The 14,471-nt window shown below is 46.8% G+C and overlaps 1 protein-coding gene across 6 annotated transcripts in view; it reads left to right on the top strand.

The window, feature by feature from the left end:
* HDAC2 (histone deacetylase 2) overlaps positions 1 to 14,471 on the top strand; it is a 103,209-nt gene that overhangs the window by 70,297 nt on the left and 18,441 nt on the right. For all 6 annotated transcript variants that reach the window (XR_011019343.1, XR_011019342.1, XM_068231323.1 and 3 more), the window contains exons 9-10: positions 7,756 to 7,896; positions 10,461 to 10,569. Coding sequence is in view for 4 of the 6 variants with exons in the window: in XM_068231323.1 (XP_068087424.1) it covers positions 7,756 to 7,896; positions 10,461 to 10,569 (250 nt within the window). In the remaining 2 variants the exon portion in view is untranslated. The remainder of the gene's footprint in view (positions 1 to 7,755; positions 7,897 to 10,460; positions 10,570 to 14,471) is intronic.

Here is a 14,471-nt window from a genome sequence, read left to right as displayed (position 1 = left end):
ACTAACCACTAATCTAGCAGTGAAACATATCAAAAAGTGAAGCATGTTCAAACAATGAAAATTGTCCAAAAAAGAAAAAAGGGTTAAAACCTCAAACTAATGTAACAGTGAAGCATATTCAACAGTGAAACATATCCAACAGTGAACCCTAGCTAGTCTAAAATTAAAATCATAATCCTTACCTGGTGCAGCTAGCCATAAATGGTATACACATTTGTTCAAAAGACAGCAAGCAATGGGCAGCGCTCAACAGGCTGCAAGTGAAGTGAAAGCTCCAGAGATATGCCCAGCCCCTTGGGGCTAAATACATACCTTGAATACAAATCAGATGCAAATTATGTGCTAACACTAATCTAAATTCTAAAATTTGAATGCAAGCTGACACCCCTGGAGGCAGCTAGCCTGAAGTATACTTAAGTTTTGTACAGCAGAAGGAAATGGCAGCGCTTCCAAACAGACGCTGCACCTAGCAGGTAGTCAATTCAGGTGCAGCGTCTGTTTGGAAGCGCTGCCATTTCCTTCTGCTGTACAAGACAGAGAGAGAGAGAGAGAGATGCAAGAAAGTGGAAAGGGGGGGGGGGGAGGCAGATAGAGGAATGTAGGAGGGACAGATGCTGAAAAATGTGAGAGTCAGAGATGAGAGAGAGGTCTCACCACAGGTGGTCCAGTGCAGCAGGGCAGGGGTTAAAGCACTAGGGAGGGGGAGGGTGAGAGGAGCATATAAGAAGCAGAGAAGCAAAGCAGGACAATAACAGGGCAGCAACAGGGCAGCCAGACACAGGAACTTTTAGTGGCAGGTTAGCTTGCTTATGTAAATATAGTACAGATCTTCCACCCTGCTTCAGCGTCTCTGCTTCTGTCACTGGAACACACACCAAGAAACGGCTCATCTCTCCCCACCTCCTGTGCAGCTCTGTCAGCTTAGTCTCTGCAGCTGATAAACTCACCACTGCTGGTTTTCATACTGATGTCTAGCACGCACTTCAAACAAGCCATGCGGGAATGAGAGGGGGGGGCGCTCATCCTTACACCAGGAAGCTCTGCAGGGCTGTAATGTGAGCTCCGTCCTCATGCTTTAGCTGCTAACGTGATTGGAATGGATCTCCCTGCTGGCGATGTCCCCTAGGGACTATTTGCCGCTCAGAAGCGCCTCTGGCCGGGAGCTTTCTGCGTGTGCTTTCCAACCGCGGCCAGGAGCTCTCTGCATATGCGCTCCAGCCGCGGCATCACTTCCTCACCTGCGCGTCACCATCCGACACCAATCAGCAAGCTTTGGGAGCTTGCTTTTCTAATAGGAGACAGAAAGCTGGGCAGTAGCGGCACGGTGGCGGGGATTATGCGGAAGGCGGCGAAAACATTAAGAAAGCGGGATTTCGAGAATCTTCATGGTATGATTACCATGGACATTGAAACCGCGGTAAACCGTCATACCGGTATACCGCGACAACCCTAGCGTAGACCAATAAGACCGCAATACATTCTTTTTGACTAGACCCATATTAAGGAGAATGCCCCAAGAAATGTTAAGTTTGGAAACTTGGAGTGGTTTCCACCGAAAAGGCTGGGCATGGTAGCTTCTCGGATTGGCGGTTGCGTATTGTGTGGCATAACGGTTGGTCTCAGCCACAATTAAGTCGTAGAGATCCACGGTGCAGAACAGATGAAAAAAGTCTAGGGCCGATCCTAGATTATCTGTCTCCACCTGGACTCCAGACTGGGTGGTGAAAGGGGGCAGTATGGGTGCGGCGGAACCAGTGGATTGCCAATTGGGATTTGCCAGCACCTCTGGGAGACTATGGGTAGTACGGGCCCGTTTTGCTGGTGACTGCGACTTGGGTCTTAATGCACATGCCACCGAACCAGTTTCTACTACCATGCTGGTGCTCGCCACTTCACCAGGGTCTGTGGTAGTGCTGGTGCTAGGTCCAGGAGATTTCTGAGGGGTCTCTGAGGGTGTGGGCAGGCGAGGGGGTCTAAGGGCAATCTGAGGGTGTGGGCGGGTGATTGGGTTGCCCGCAAGGGGCAGATTAGGGTCTGATCTGATGGGTAGCAGTGACAGGGGTTGATGGGTGATTAGAGGGGAGAACAAATATAAATAATGCACTGTGGAGGTGATCGAGGGGGGAGCGGTTGCTGAGTGCGGTCTGAGGGTGTGGGCGGGTGTTTGGGTGCCCTGCGGGCATATAAGGGTCTGATCTGATGGGTAGCAGTCACAGGGGGTGACAGGGTAATTGATAGGTAATCAGGGTGTGATTAGAGGGGGGAATAGATGCAAGCAATGCACTGGCGAGGGGGTCTAAGGGCGATTTGAGGGTGTGGGCGGGTGATTGGGTTGCCCGCAAGGGGCAGATTAGGGTGTGATCTGATGGGTAGCAGTGACAGGTGGTGACGGGGTGATTGATGGGTGATCAGTGGGTGATTAGAGGGAATTTTCCCATTTTGAAGCATCTCTGACTTTTCTGAGCACCTGTCAGGTTTCATGAGGTGCTAAAATTCCAGGATAGCATAAATGCCCCACAAATTACCCCATTTTGGAAAGAAGACATCCCAAAGTATTCACTGAGAGGCATGGTGAGTTCATAGAAGATTTTATTTTTTGTCACAAGTTAGCGGAAAATGACACTTTGAGACAAAAAAAAAAGTTTCCATTTCCGCTAACTTGTGACAAAAAAAATGAAATCTGCCTTGGACTCACCATGCCCCTCTCTGAATACCTTGGTGTCTACTTTCCAAAATGGGGTCATTTGTGGGGTGTGTTTACTGTCCTGGCATTTTGGGGATGCTAAGTTGTAAGCACCCCTGTAAAGCCTAAAGGTGCTCATTGGACTTTGGGCCCCTTAGTGCAGTTAGGCTGCAAAAAAGTGCCACACATGTGGTATTGCCGTACTCAGGAGAAGTAGTATGTGTTTTGGGGTGTATTTTTACACATACCCAATGGGGTCACTTGTGGGGTTCCTATACTGCCCTGGCATTTTAGGGGCCCAAAACCGTGAGTAGTCTGGAAACCAAATGCCTCAAAATGACTGTTCAGGGGTATAAGCATCTGCAAATTTTGATGACAGGTGGTCTATGAGGGGGCGAATTTTGAGGAACCGGTCATAAGCAGGGTGGCCTCTTAGATGACCGGTTGTATTGGCACTGAAGTGCAGGAAGCGCAGGATGCTCTCAAATCGTGAACTGGACATGGCAGCAGAGAACATGGGCATGTGATGTATTGGGTGCGTAGACCAATAAGACCGCAATACATTCTTTTTGACTAGATCCATGTTAAGGAGAAGGCCCCAAAAAATGTTACGTTCGGAAACTTGGAGTGGTTTCCACCGAAAAGGCTGGGCATGGTAGCTTCTTGGATTGGCAGTTGCGTATTGTGTGGCATAACGGTTTGTCTCAGCCACGATTAAGTCGTAGAGACCAGCAGTGATCAGAAAAAAAAAATTGTGCGAGTGAGGGTTTGGCTGGGTGATCAGAAGCCCGCAGGGGGCAGATTAGGGCCTGAACTGATGAATAGGAGTGCTAGGGGGGTGACAGAAGGTGATTGATGGGTGTCTCAGGGGGTGATTAGAAGGGAAAATAGATGCAATCAATGCACTGGGAGATGATCGGAAGGGGGTCTGAGGGGGATCTGAGGGTTTGGCCGAGTGATCAGGAGCCCACACGGGGCAAATTAGGGCCTGATCTGATGGATAGGAGTGCTAGGGGGTGACAGGAGGTGATTGATGAGTGTCTCAAGGTGTGATTAGAGGGGGGAATTGATGCAAGCAATGCACTGGCAAAGTAATCAGGGCTGGGGTCTGTGGGCGTTTTGAGAGTGTGGGCGGGTGATTGGGTGCCCAAGGGGCAGATCTGATGGGTAACAGTGACAGATGGTGACGGGGTGATTGATGGGTGATCAGTGGGTGCTTAGATGGCAGAACAGATGTAAACAATGCACTTTGGAGGTGATCTGAGGGTGGGTCTGCAGGCGATCTGATGGTGTGGGTGGGTGATCAGATGCCCGTAAGAGGCAGGTTAGGGTCTGATCTGAAAGGTGTCAGTGACAGGTGGTGACGGGGTGATTGACTGGTGATTGACAGGTGATTACAGGGGAGAATAGATGTATACAGTACACAGGGGGGAGGTCTGAGGTGGTTCTGAGGTTGTGGGCGGGTGATTGGGTGCCCTAGGGGCAGATAGGGGTCTGATCTGATGGGTAGCAGTGACAGGTGGTGACGGGGGGTGATTAATGGGTGATCAGTGGGTGATTAGATGGCAGAACAGTTGTAAACCATGCACTTTGGAGGTGATCTGAGGGTGGGTCTGCGGGTGATCTGATGGTGTGAGTGGGTGATCAGATGCCCGTAAGAGGCAGGTTAGGGTGTGCTCTGATAGGTGGCAGTGTCAGGTGGTGATTGACGGGTGATTAGAGAGGAGGATAGATGTATACCGTACACAGGGGGGGGGGGGGGGGGGTCTGGGGAGGATCTGAGAGTTTGGGGGGGTGGGTGATCAGGAGGGCCTAATCAAAGAAATAGCGTTGACAGATAGTGACAGGGAGTGATTGATGGGTGATTGGGTGCAAACAGGGGTCTGGGGGGGGGGCAGGGGGGCGTCTGAGGGGTGCTGTGGGCGTTCAGAGAGCAGGGGGGATCGAGTTGTAAATTACCCGCTTCCGTACGGGCGGTGGGTAAGAGTGCCAGGTGGGCGGAGCCAGTCACCAGCGGCAGATCGCGTGACGCAATCTCCGCATAACCACGCCAGCCGCCGCCGCCGATGGGCGTATTGCAGTCATTTGGGCCCCGCCCTTGCCGCCGCTCATCAGCTGTGGGCGGTCGGCAAGTGGTTAAACACCATTAAGGTGTGCCTGAGGACCGGTGACCCAAATGGAAAAAAAATACTTTAGTAGAGGGAAGCCTCTGGAATCTGCAGAGGCTTACCACGTCATCCTGGTCCCCACCGTTTCAGCACTCGGACCCTTGAAATAATTCCAATAAGAGCTTGTCTGATTGGTGGCCACCTAAAAAACACCAGTGGCACTGGCTATCTGCATATAACTGCAACTGCCAAGTCAGATTCCTTGTAAGTGCAAACTTATTGGGCCAAATCAGGTGACCATTCCTCAATATAAACTACACTAAGCATAACAAATAGTTTAATCCTACACCAAGAGATGGTCTCTAATGCTAGGTACACACCATACAATTTTCTGACAGATTTACACGCCAGATCGATTATTTCCAACATGTCCGATCTGAATTTAGTTAACCTTTCCATACTTTTAGTTTTATAACTTTTAGATTTTTATAGAACTGAACGAAAAACGATTAAAAGAAATTGAAAAATTATTCGAAATTCAGATCGAACATGTTGGAAATAATCAATCTGACAGGTAAATCTGCCAGAAAATTGTATGGTGTGTACCCAGCATTATACTCTCTCTTATAGTATAGCGATCACTGTCCTCTACAGAGCAATCATAAGTCTTGTACACACGTATGAAGCCTGTTGTCTGGCAGAGGACCCAATTCCTGGGGCGACATTGCAGGGCCAATGCTTATAGTTTTCATTATCTCTTTGGGTATTGTTCTGTTAAAGTAGAATCCAGGGCTGTGGAGTCGGAGTCGGGGCAATTTTGGGTGCCTGGAGTTGGAGTTGGGAAAAAATGCACCGACTCCAAATGAATTTAAACTGTAATTAAAATAGAAAATATGATAAAATGTTCTATTTCTCAGATAAGTCATCATAAATAATTTATACATACATTAATAGCTGTGCTTAGTCCACAAAAATGAAATAAACCAATCAAAATCAGTTACTTGTGCTGCTTCAATAAAGCAGTCCCCATATTTTTAAATGCTGATTGTGACTGTATATATGTGTACACAGGAATTTCTTATATATGTTACGGCCAGAACCCGAAGTTTGGCCACTTCTAGTTCTGGCCAGCCACTTCGGGTTCTGGCGGGCCAATGCGCGAAGTGGCCGCTGCGCCCAATGTTAGAAATGGAATGATTCCTCTGACATTAATGTATCTTCTGGCCGCAGCGCAGCGGCCAAACGTATAACAACTTAGTTCATTTAATGCAATTCAAGCCGCCGGCTTTTTCTCTGCCTCTCTCTCCTCCTCTTATGGGCAGCAGGCGGGGACACGCGTCTCCCCGGGAGTCGTTCGTCGCACCAGGAAAGCAGAACGGGGAGGCTGCAGACATCGCTTCTGCCAGCACCCGCTCTGCAAGAACGGCAGGATTCCCCTGCTGCGACGAACGACTCCGGGGGGGACACTCGTGTCCCCGACCGGCTGTCCATAACAGAGAGCGAGAGAGGCGGGGGGGGGGGGGGGGGGGGTAGAAGGAGAGAGAGAGGCAGAGGAGGAGAGAGAGGCAGAGAAAAAGCCGGCGGCTTGAATTGTTACATTGCCGCCGGCTGAATTGCATTAAATGAACTAAGTTGTTATACGTTTGGCCGCTGCGCTGCGGCCAGAAGATACATTAATGTCACAGGAATCATTCCATTTCTGACATTGGCCGCAGCGCAGCGGCCACTTCGCGCATTGGCCGGCCAGAACCCGAAGTGGCCGGCCAGAACTAGAAGTGGCCAAACTTCGGGTTCTGGCCGTAACATATATACTAAATAACATCTATGCTGTAAGAATACAGCCTGATGTGTAGCTGTGTCACTAATAGAGATGGTCAATGAGATGGAAATAATTCTGCGTTGATTCTGATTTATGCAAATGTACGCACTCTTTGCTCATGAAATCAAATAATTTGATATGTTGTTCAAATTTGGCTTGGTGACTACGAATTAAATGGTACCTGAGAAGGATGAAAAGAAGTTTTATACATACCTGGGGCTTCTTCCAGCCCCCTTCAGGCTAATCAGTCCCTCGCTGTCCACCTCCACCACCTGGATCTTCTGCTATGAGTCCTGGTAATTCAGCCAGTCAGCGCAGTCCGGCCACATGCCGCTTCCACAGCCAGGAGCGTTCTGCACCCGCGCAATAGTGCTGCGCAGGTGTTAGTACGCTCCCGGCGGGGGAGTGTGTGCATACGCACTACACCAGACTAGCTCAAGTACCTGGACTCATAGCAGAAGATCCAGGTGGCGGAGGAGGACAGCGAGGGACTGATTAGCCTGAAGGGGGCTGGAGGAAGCCCCAGGTATGTATAAAACTTGAATTTCATCTGTCTCAGGTTTACTTTGTTACACAGTAGGTACTATACATATGCACTCTCCACAGAGCTTCAGGGAATCCACTGAGAATGTTGTGCACATTGAACACAGAGGTGTTGTCTATCGCCCATAAACCTGGTTCAGATTGTGCATGAAGAATGTGTAATAGAGGAAGAATCTCCTCATTCCCCTGCAGAGTACCTGCACATCATTCTCACATGTACCCACAGCTACATTGCCTTTTTTCTGGTTAAAGTGGGGATAGAACCTTTGCCAGGCTGTGGTTAGGTGAATTCTCTCTCACAATCCCTTTCCTGGTTACATAAAGCGTAGTAAAAAAAAAAAAAAAACTTTTCTGAAAGATGCTTTTATTAGTTGTCATGGGGGTTGTGCTCTTCAGTTCCTATCTCAAGGGCACTGAGAACAGTAGTAAGGAAGGGGAGATCTCCACAGTTGGGACAAAAACTGCAGTAAAGTTAGGAGACAAAGATTGCAGTAGAAACCTGACATGCATTAATTAATCCAATCCCTAACTATTGGGGATGTTTTGGTTACATTGTAAACATTCCTTTGGTAACTGACCATTGATTATTACCCTTTCCACAGGTCACGCAAAGTGTGTGGAAGTTGTGAAGACTTTTAATTTGCCTCTGCTGATGCTTGGTGGAGGTGGATACACAATTCGCAATGTGGCTCGCTGCTGGACATTCGAGACTGCTGTTGCTCTGGATTGTGAAATCCCAAATGGTAAGCATAGTAAACATGTCTGTCCTATTCTTTTTACAACTATTGATTTCAGTTGTTTGAATGAGTGTGTAATACAGGCAGGGTGAGAACTGGACAAAAATAATAGACTTATCAAACTGTATCTGCACTGCTGGCCACAGTGCCAATTTTTCAGGAGGAGGAGGTGGTGGTGGACAGGGTCAGGTGGTGGCTGTTTGCTGAACATGTGTTGCTCTCTACTAGCTGGGGAACACCCATTCTTCTTGTAATTCAAAGAAAACGGAAAGTACTTCATGCCTAATTGTTGATTTGATTTGTTTTTCTTAAAGTGAACTTGTTACAGAATATGTGCGTAAAAGTAAAGATGGTCAATGAGCTTAAAATAGTTCCATGTTGACGCATAATTATGCATTTCTTTATGCCTGTTTATGTAGTTTGAAAATAGATTCCCACCGACCTTCTTTCTATTGGTTTATTTCGAGCTGCATAAAAATTTGTATAATTTATATCTGTAGTTTTTGGATATTTTTTTTTTTCTTTACATTTTTTTTATAGTTTTCATTCAGTAAAAACGATGTCGGAACACTGCAGTTGGTGCAAAGATCAGTGTCACACCACATATCTTTCATGCTTAAAGAGTACTCACGGTAAAATAGAGCCTATAATGACAGGCTCTGTCTGCATGAAGATGGATTGGGGGGGGGGGTTGTAGTATACGTAATGTGTCATGAATTCTCCAGGCAGAGAGATCTGCTCCACCCCCCTCCTCGGCAAGTGGCGGTGGCCATGTTTCTTCTGAAACCTCTGCCTGCATGGCCTGTCCCCAGCTTGGCAGCAACCAGTCAGGATGCCGCAGCTGAGCTTGGTGACTGCTGAGCTAGGGGTGGGCCGCGGCCATGCAGGTGGGCCTGCACAGAGCCCTGGCAGAATTAAAAAAAAAAAAAAAAAAAAATGCTAGGGCCCGTTCCAGGAGGGAGGTCTGGATGGATGACATCAGGACAGGTGAGTAATTTGCCCCGCAAAATCCTCCCACCCCCATTCTCAATCATGCAGAGCCTCTCATTACAGGCTCTGTCTATTACACTTTAGGTACTCTTTAAAAGTGAACTGGTTGAAGAACACCTGAAGTGAAAGGGATATGGAGGCTGCCATATTTATTTCCTTTTTAACTATCCACATTTCCCAGCTGTCCTGCTGATTCTCTACCTCTAATATTTTAAGCCACAGCCCCTGACAAGCTTGCAGATTAAATGTTTGACTGGATTTGTCATATGCTTCTTTCATGTGGGTGATTCTGACACTACTGACCCATGAACGATAAGCAGGACACATAGCAACTGGTATTATTTAAAAGGAAATAAATATGGTAGCTTCCATATCCCTCTGTCTTCAGGTGTCCTTTAAGGGTAATGCCTTTGGTGTAGGAGACCAAGGTTCGATCATAAATGGAACCAGTTTCTAAACAGTAAGGAATGTTTGGACAAAACTGCCTTACCCTCCTTGCTGCTCTGAAGTGCAGTCCAACAGGAAAACGGCACTACAGAAATAACGTTTAATTTCAAAATACTGCATATAGTGCCTAAAATAACAAGCCTCTTCCTGTCTAAAATTTTGATTTTAGCCAAAAGTCAGATTTTTTTTTTTTTTTTTTAGGAATGATTATGGGGACCGGAGAAAACAAGGATAGGAACAAAAAATGATTAGAGGTGTGTGGTTCCAGGATGAACATACCTTTGTGCTATCCTTAGGCCTGGAACCCACTAGAGCGTTTTTTTTGAGCGTTTAGGGAACGCTTTCAAATGCTAGCGATTTCCCTAAACGCTCTGCCAATGTTAATGGGACAGATTCTACTAGAGCGATTGCGATTAAGGAAGTCGCAGGACATGTAGCATTTTGGGAGCATTTCCATTCTTATGAATTGTATAGGAGCAGGGAAATTGCTTGCAAAACGCTATCACAAATCGCTAGCGATATCGCTTTGTGCTTTCTAGTGGGTTCCAGGCCTTAGGTTGCTTTTCCTCGGGTAAAGTATCCATTAAAGGGATACTGTAGGGGGGTTGGGGGAAAATGAGTAGAACTTACCCGGGGCTTCTAATGGTCCCCCGCAGAAGTCCTGTGCCTGCGCAGCCGCTTACCGATGCTCCGGCCCCGCCTCCAGTTCACTTCTGGAATTTCAGACTTTAAAGTCTGAAAACCACTGCGCCTGCGTTGCCATGTTCTCGGTCCCGCTGATGTCACCAGGAGCGTACTGTGCAGGCCCAGTATGGTCTGTGTCTGCGCAGTACACTCCTGGTGACATCAGCGGGAGCGAGGACACGGCAACGCAGGCGCAGTGGTTTTCAGACTTTAAAGTCTGAAATTCCAGAAGTGAACTGGAGGCGGGGCCGGAGCATCGGTAAGCGGCTGCGCAGGCACAGGACTTCTGCGGGGGACCATTAGAAGCCCCGGGTAAGTTCAACTCATTTTCCCCCCGACCCCCTACAGTATCCCTTTAAGTTGCATGTTTCTTGTCATTACACAATATATTATTACCTCTTCTAATTTAGGTGCAATTTGTTTCTTATTCTGCTTTTGTGTTTCTGCAGAACTACCGTACAATGATTACTTTGAATACTTTGGGCCAGACTTCAAACTTCATATTAGTCCTTCTAATATGACCAATCAAAACACACCCGAGTATATGGAAAAAATAAAGTAAGGTTCTGTGCAGTTTTGTATGTTCTAAATTCTGCCTTCATGTCTTGTTTGCTTTTGTCCATTTTTGTGTTTTACGAGCTAAAAGGCATATTACTTTATCCTGATGTGAAAGGTGTACTGAAATAGTATTGCATTAAGATAATTTGATAAATGGAAACCATTTTGTTGTTGACACAAATGTAACTTAAAAGTCAGTTTCGTCATTTTATAAACATGATAGCGTAGGCGCGTGTACAGTGCGTGTGTGGAGAGAGTAGTTACTTCTACAAGTGTGCATTTGTAAATAGCGTAGGTACGTGTGCATGTGCAGAGAGTATAGGTACGTGTGCATGTGCAGAGAGTATAGGTACGTGTGCATGTGCAGAGAGTATAGGTACGTGTGCATGTGCAGAGAGTATAGGTACGTGTGCATGTGCAGAGAGTATAGGTACGTGTGCATGTGCAGAGAGTATAGGTACGTGTGCATGTGCAGAGAGTATAGGTACGTGTGCATGTGCAGAGAGCATTGGTACGTGTGCATGTGCAGAGAGCGTAGGTACGTGTGCATGTGCAGAGAGTGTAGATACGTGTGCATGTGCAGAGAGCGTAGGTACGTGTGCATGTGCAGAGAGTGCAGGTACGTCTGCATGTGCAGAGAGCGTAGGTACGTGTGCATGTGCAGAGAGCGTAGGTACGCCTGCATGTGCAGAGAGCGTAGGTACGCCTGCATGTGCAGAGAGCGTAGGTACGCCTGCATGTGCAGAGAGCGTAGGTACGCCTGCATGTGCAGAGAGCGTAGGTACGCCTGCATGTGCAGAGAGCGTAGGTACGCCTGCATGTGCAGAGAGCGTAGGTACGCCTGCATGTGCAGAGAGCGTAGGTACGCCTGCATGTGCAGAGAGCGTAGGTACGCCTGCATGTGCAGAGAGCGTAGGTACGCCTGCATGTGCAGAGAGCGTAGGTACGCCTGCATGTGCAGAGAGCGTAGGTACGCCTGCATGTGCAGAGAGCGTAGGTACGCCTGCATGTGCAGAGAGCGTAGGCACGCCTGCATGTGCAGAGAGCGTAGGCACGCCTGCATGTGCAGAGAGCGTAGGCACGCCTGCATGTGCAGAGAGCGCAGGCACGCCTGCATGTGCAGAGAGCGCAGGCACGCCTGCATGTGCAGAGAGCGCAGGCACGCCTGCATGTGCAGAGAGCGCAGGCACGCCTGCATGTGCAGAGAGCGCAGGCACGCCTGCATGTGCAGAGAGCGCAGGCACGCCTGCATGTGCAGAGAGCGCAGGCACGCCTGCATGTGCAGAGAGCGCAGGCACGCCTGCATGTGCAGAGAGCGCAGGCACGCCTGCATGTGCAGAGAGCGCAGGCACGCCTGCATGTGCAGAGAGCGCAGGCACGCCTGCATGTGCAGAGAGCGTAGGTACGGCTGCATGTGCAGAGAGCGTAGGTACTTGTGCATTGCAGAGAGCGTAGGTACATTTGCAGTTTGCATGTGCAGAGAGAGCAGGTACTTGTGCATGTGCAGAGAGCGTAGGTACGTTTGCAGTGTGCATGTGCAGAGAGTGTAGGTACTTTTTCATTGTGCATGTGCAGAGACTATAGGTACATGTACAATGTCACATATGTCAAAATGGAACCAAATACTACATAAAAACTACACTAATTATTCCTAAAATATTAGTGCTCATTTAAACATGACATATAACAATTAACACATGAATACAACAAGGGGGGAAAGGGGTGACTATTGCAATGCACATAACCTGGCTGACCCATGGGAATTTTAACAGATTCATTAATTCACTGCTTATCACTGGGGATACTGGATCCCTGATAAATCTCTAAACTGATAGTCTACCGGCCTCAGGGGAAGTGTATATGGGGGGAGTCCTACTGGGAAGAGAGGTCCAACAAGCTTCTCTAAAGACAATCCACAGCATGCACAAAGTTTCCCACAAAGGACTCAACCCTCCACAGATAAATATCCAACTGTTTTTTTTTTAATGCATTTACTAACAGTTTTACAGCATAATAGCCAGCACAACGTTTCAGCCCAATTGCTCTTTGTCAACTAGCCAGCTCTAGTAAATGCATTAAAAACAGTCCTTTATGGGAAACTTTGTGCATACCTGATAAATCTCCCCCTACTAGTTAGACATGCCTGTTATGTGTATATCCCTGACGAAGCCAGGGAAGTAACGAATGTGTAACTAGCAGGGGGAGATTTAGTAGGGACCCAGTATCCCCAGTGACAAGTTGTTGGAGCAATTAATGAGTTCATATACGGTATTAGCACTCCCAAGGGTCAGCCAGGTTATGTTCATAGCACTAGCCATCCCTCAAGCCCCCCTGTTATATTTACGTGTGTTGATTGTTATGTCACCCATTTAGATGACCAGTAATATTTTAGCACTAATTAGGGAAATTGTTACATAAAGTTTGGTTTCATGCATGTGCAGAGAGCAGAGTACGGAAACATGCACTGCATGTATTTCTACAGAGTGTGGGAACACGTACCATGCATGTGTGTGTAGCGTACATGTACAGCACACATGTTTACAGAGCATGGTTGTATGTGCAGCGTGCATGCTTATGAGGTGCTGGCATGTGTACAGAGTATGAGTACATGCTCTACATATGTTCCTACAGAGTGGGGGAACATGTACAGTATACATGTTTTTAGGGTAAGATTAAAAGCTTTCCTTGAACTTAGGCTTCAAATGCATTTTCCTGAACCCAAAGGAAAATTGTAATTGGAAACCTGTCTATGAATAGAAATACAAAAAGAGCTTGTTTTGGGCTAAGCAAACAGCTTACCAATTGTCCTTTAACAGTACACTCTAGTGAACACTGGTTGCTCTAAAAGAACGTAATGCAAACAATATAAGAAGCATCCAGCTATGGGCTGTGAAATGCTCGTCACTGGCAAGACCTGTCATTCTGTGGACAGTTGTCTATATGTGCAGAGACCAGTGCACATCAAAATGAATTTACTTAATTTTGAACTTGTAAAAGGGTAACATAGCCATGCAAAAGCATTGCTAAATAGCCAAAACACAATCTTGTTGCAAACCTAAAGGTGCCCACCAATTTGCTGTATGATCGACCATTCAATTCGATCATTTGATTGAATCGAGAGTGTTCCAGTAGCCCCAGTCCATGAAAATTGGCTGATGATATCAGGGCTGTGGAGTCGGGGCAATTTTGGGTGCCTGGAGTCAGGAAAAAATGCACCGACTCCGACTCCTAATGAATTTAAACTGTAATTAAAATAGAAAATATGATAAAATGTTCTATTTCTCAGATAATAGTCATCATAAATAATTTATACATACAGTAATAGCTGTGCTTAGTCCACAAAAATGAAATAAACCAAGCAAAATTAGTTACTTGTGCTGCTTCAATAAAGCAGTCCCTGTATTTTTAAAGTCAGATATACCCATCTGATTGTGACTGTATATATGATGTGTATACAGGAATCATATATATATATATATATATATATATATATATATATATATATATATATATATATATATATATATTAAATAACGTCTATGCTGTAAGTATAAAGCCTGATGTGTAGCCGTGTCACTAATAGAGATGGTCAATGAGATGGAAATAATTCTGCGTTGATTCTGATTTATGCAAATGCACGCACTCTCTTTGCTCATGAAATGAAATAATTTGATATGCTGTTAAAATTTGGTTTGGTGACTACAAATTAAAGGGTACCTGAGACGGATGAAAAGAAAAGTTTTATACATTCCTGGGGCTTCTTCCAGCCCCCTTCAGGCTAATCAGTCCCTCGCTGTCCACCTCCACCACCTGGATCTTCTGCTATGAGTCCTGGTAATTCAGCCTGTCAGCACAGTCCGGCCGCATGCCGCTTCCACAGCCAGGAGCGTTCTGCACCTGGG

Source organism: Hyperolius riggenbachi, chromosome 4, assembly GCF_040937935.1.
Source record: "Hyperolius riggenbachi isolate aHypRig1 chromosome 4, aHypRig1.pri, whole genome shotgun sequence".
In the NCBI taxonomy this organism is placed as follows: Eukaryota; Metazoa; Chordata; class Amphibia; order Anura; family Hyperoliidae; genus Hyperolius; species Hyperolius riggenbachi.
This window is presented reverse-complemented; position numbering and strand designations above follow the sequence as displayed.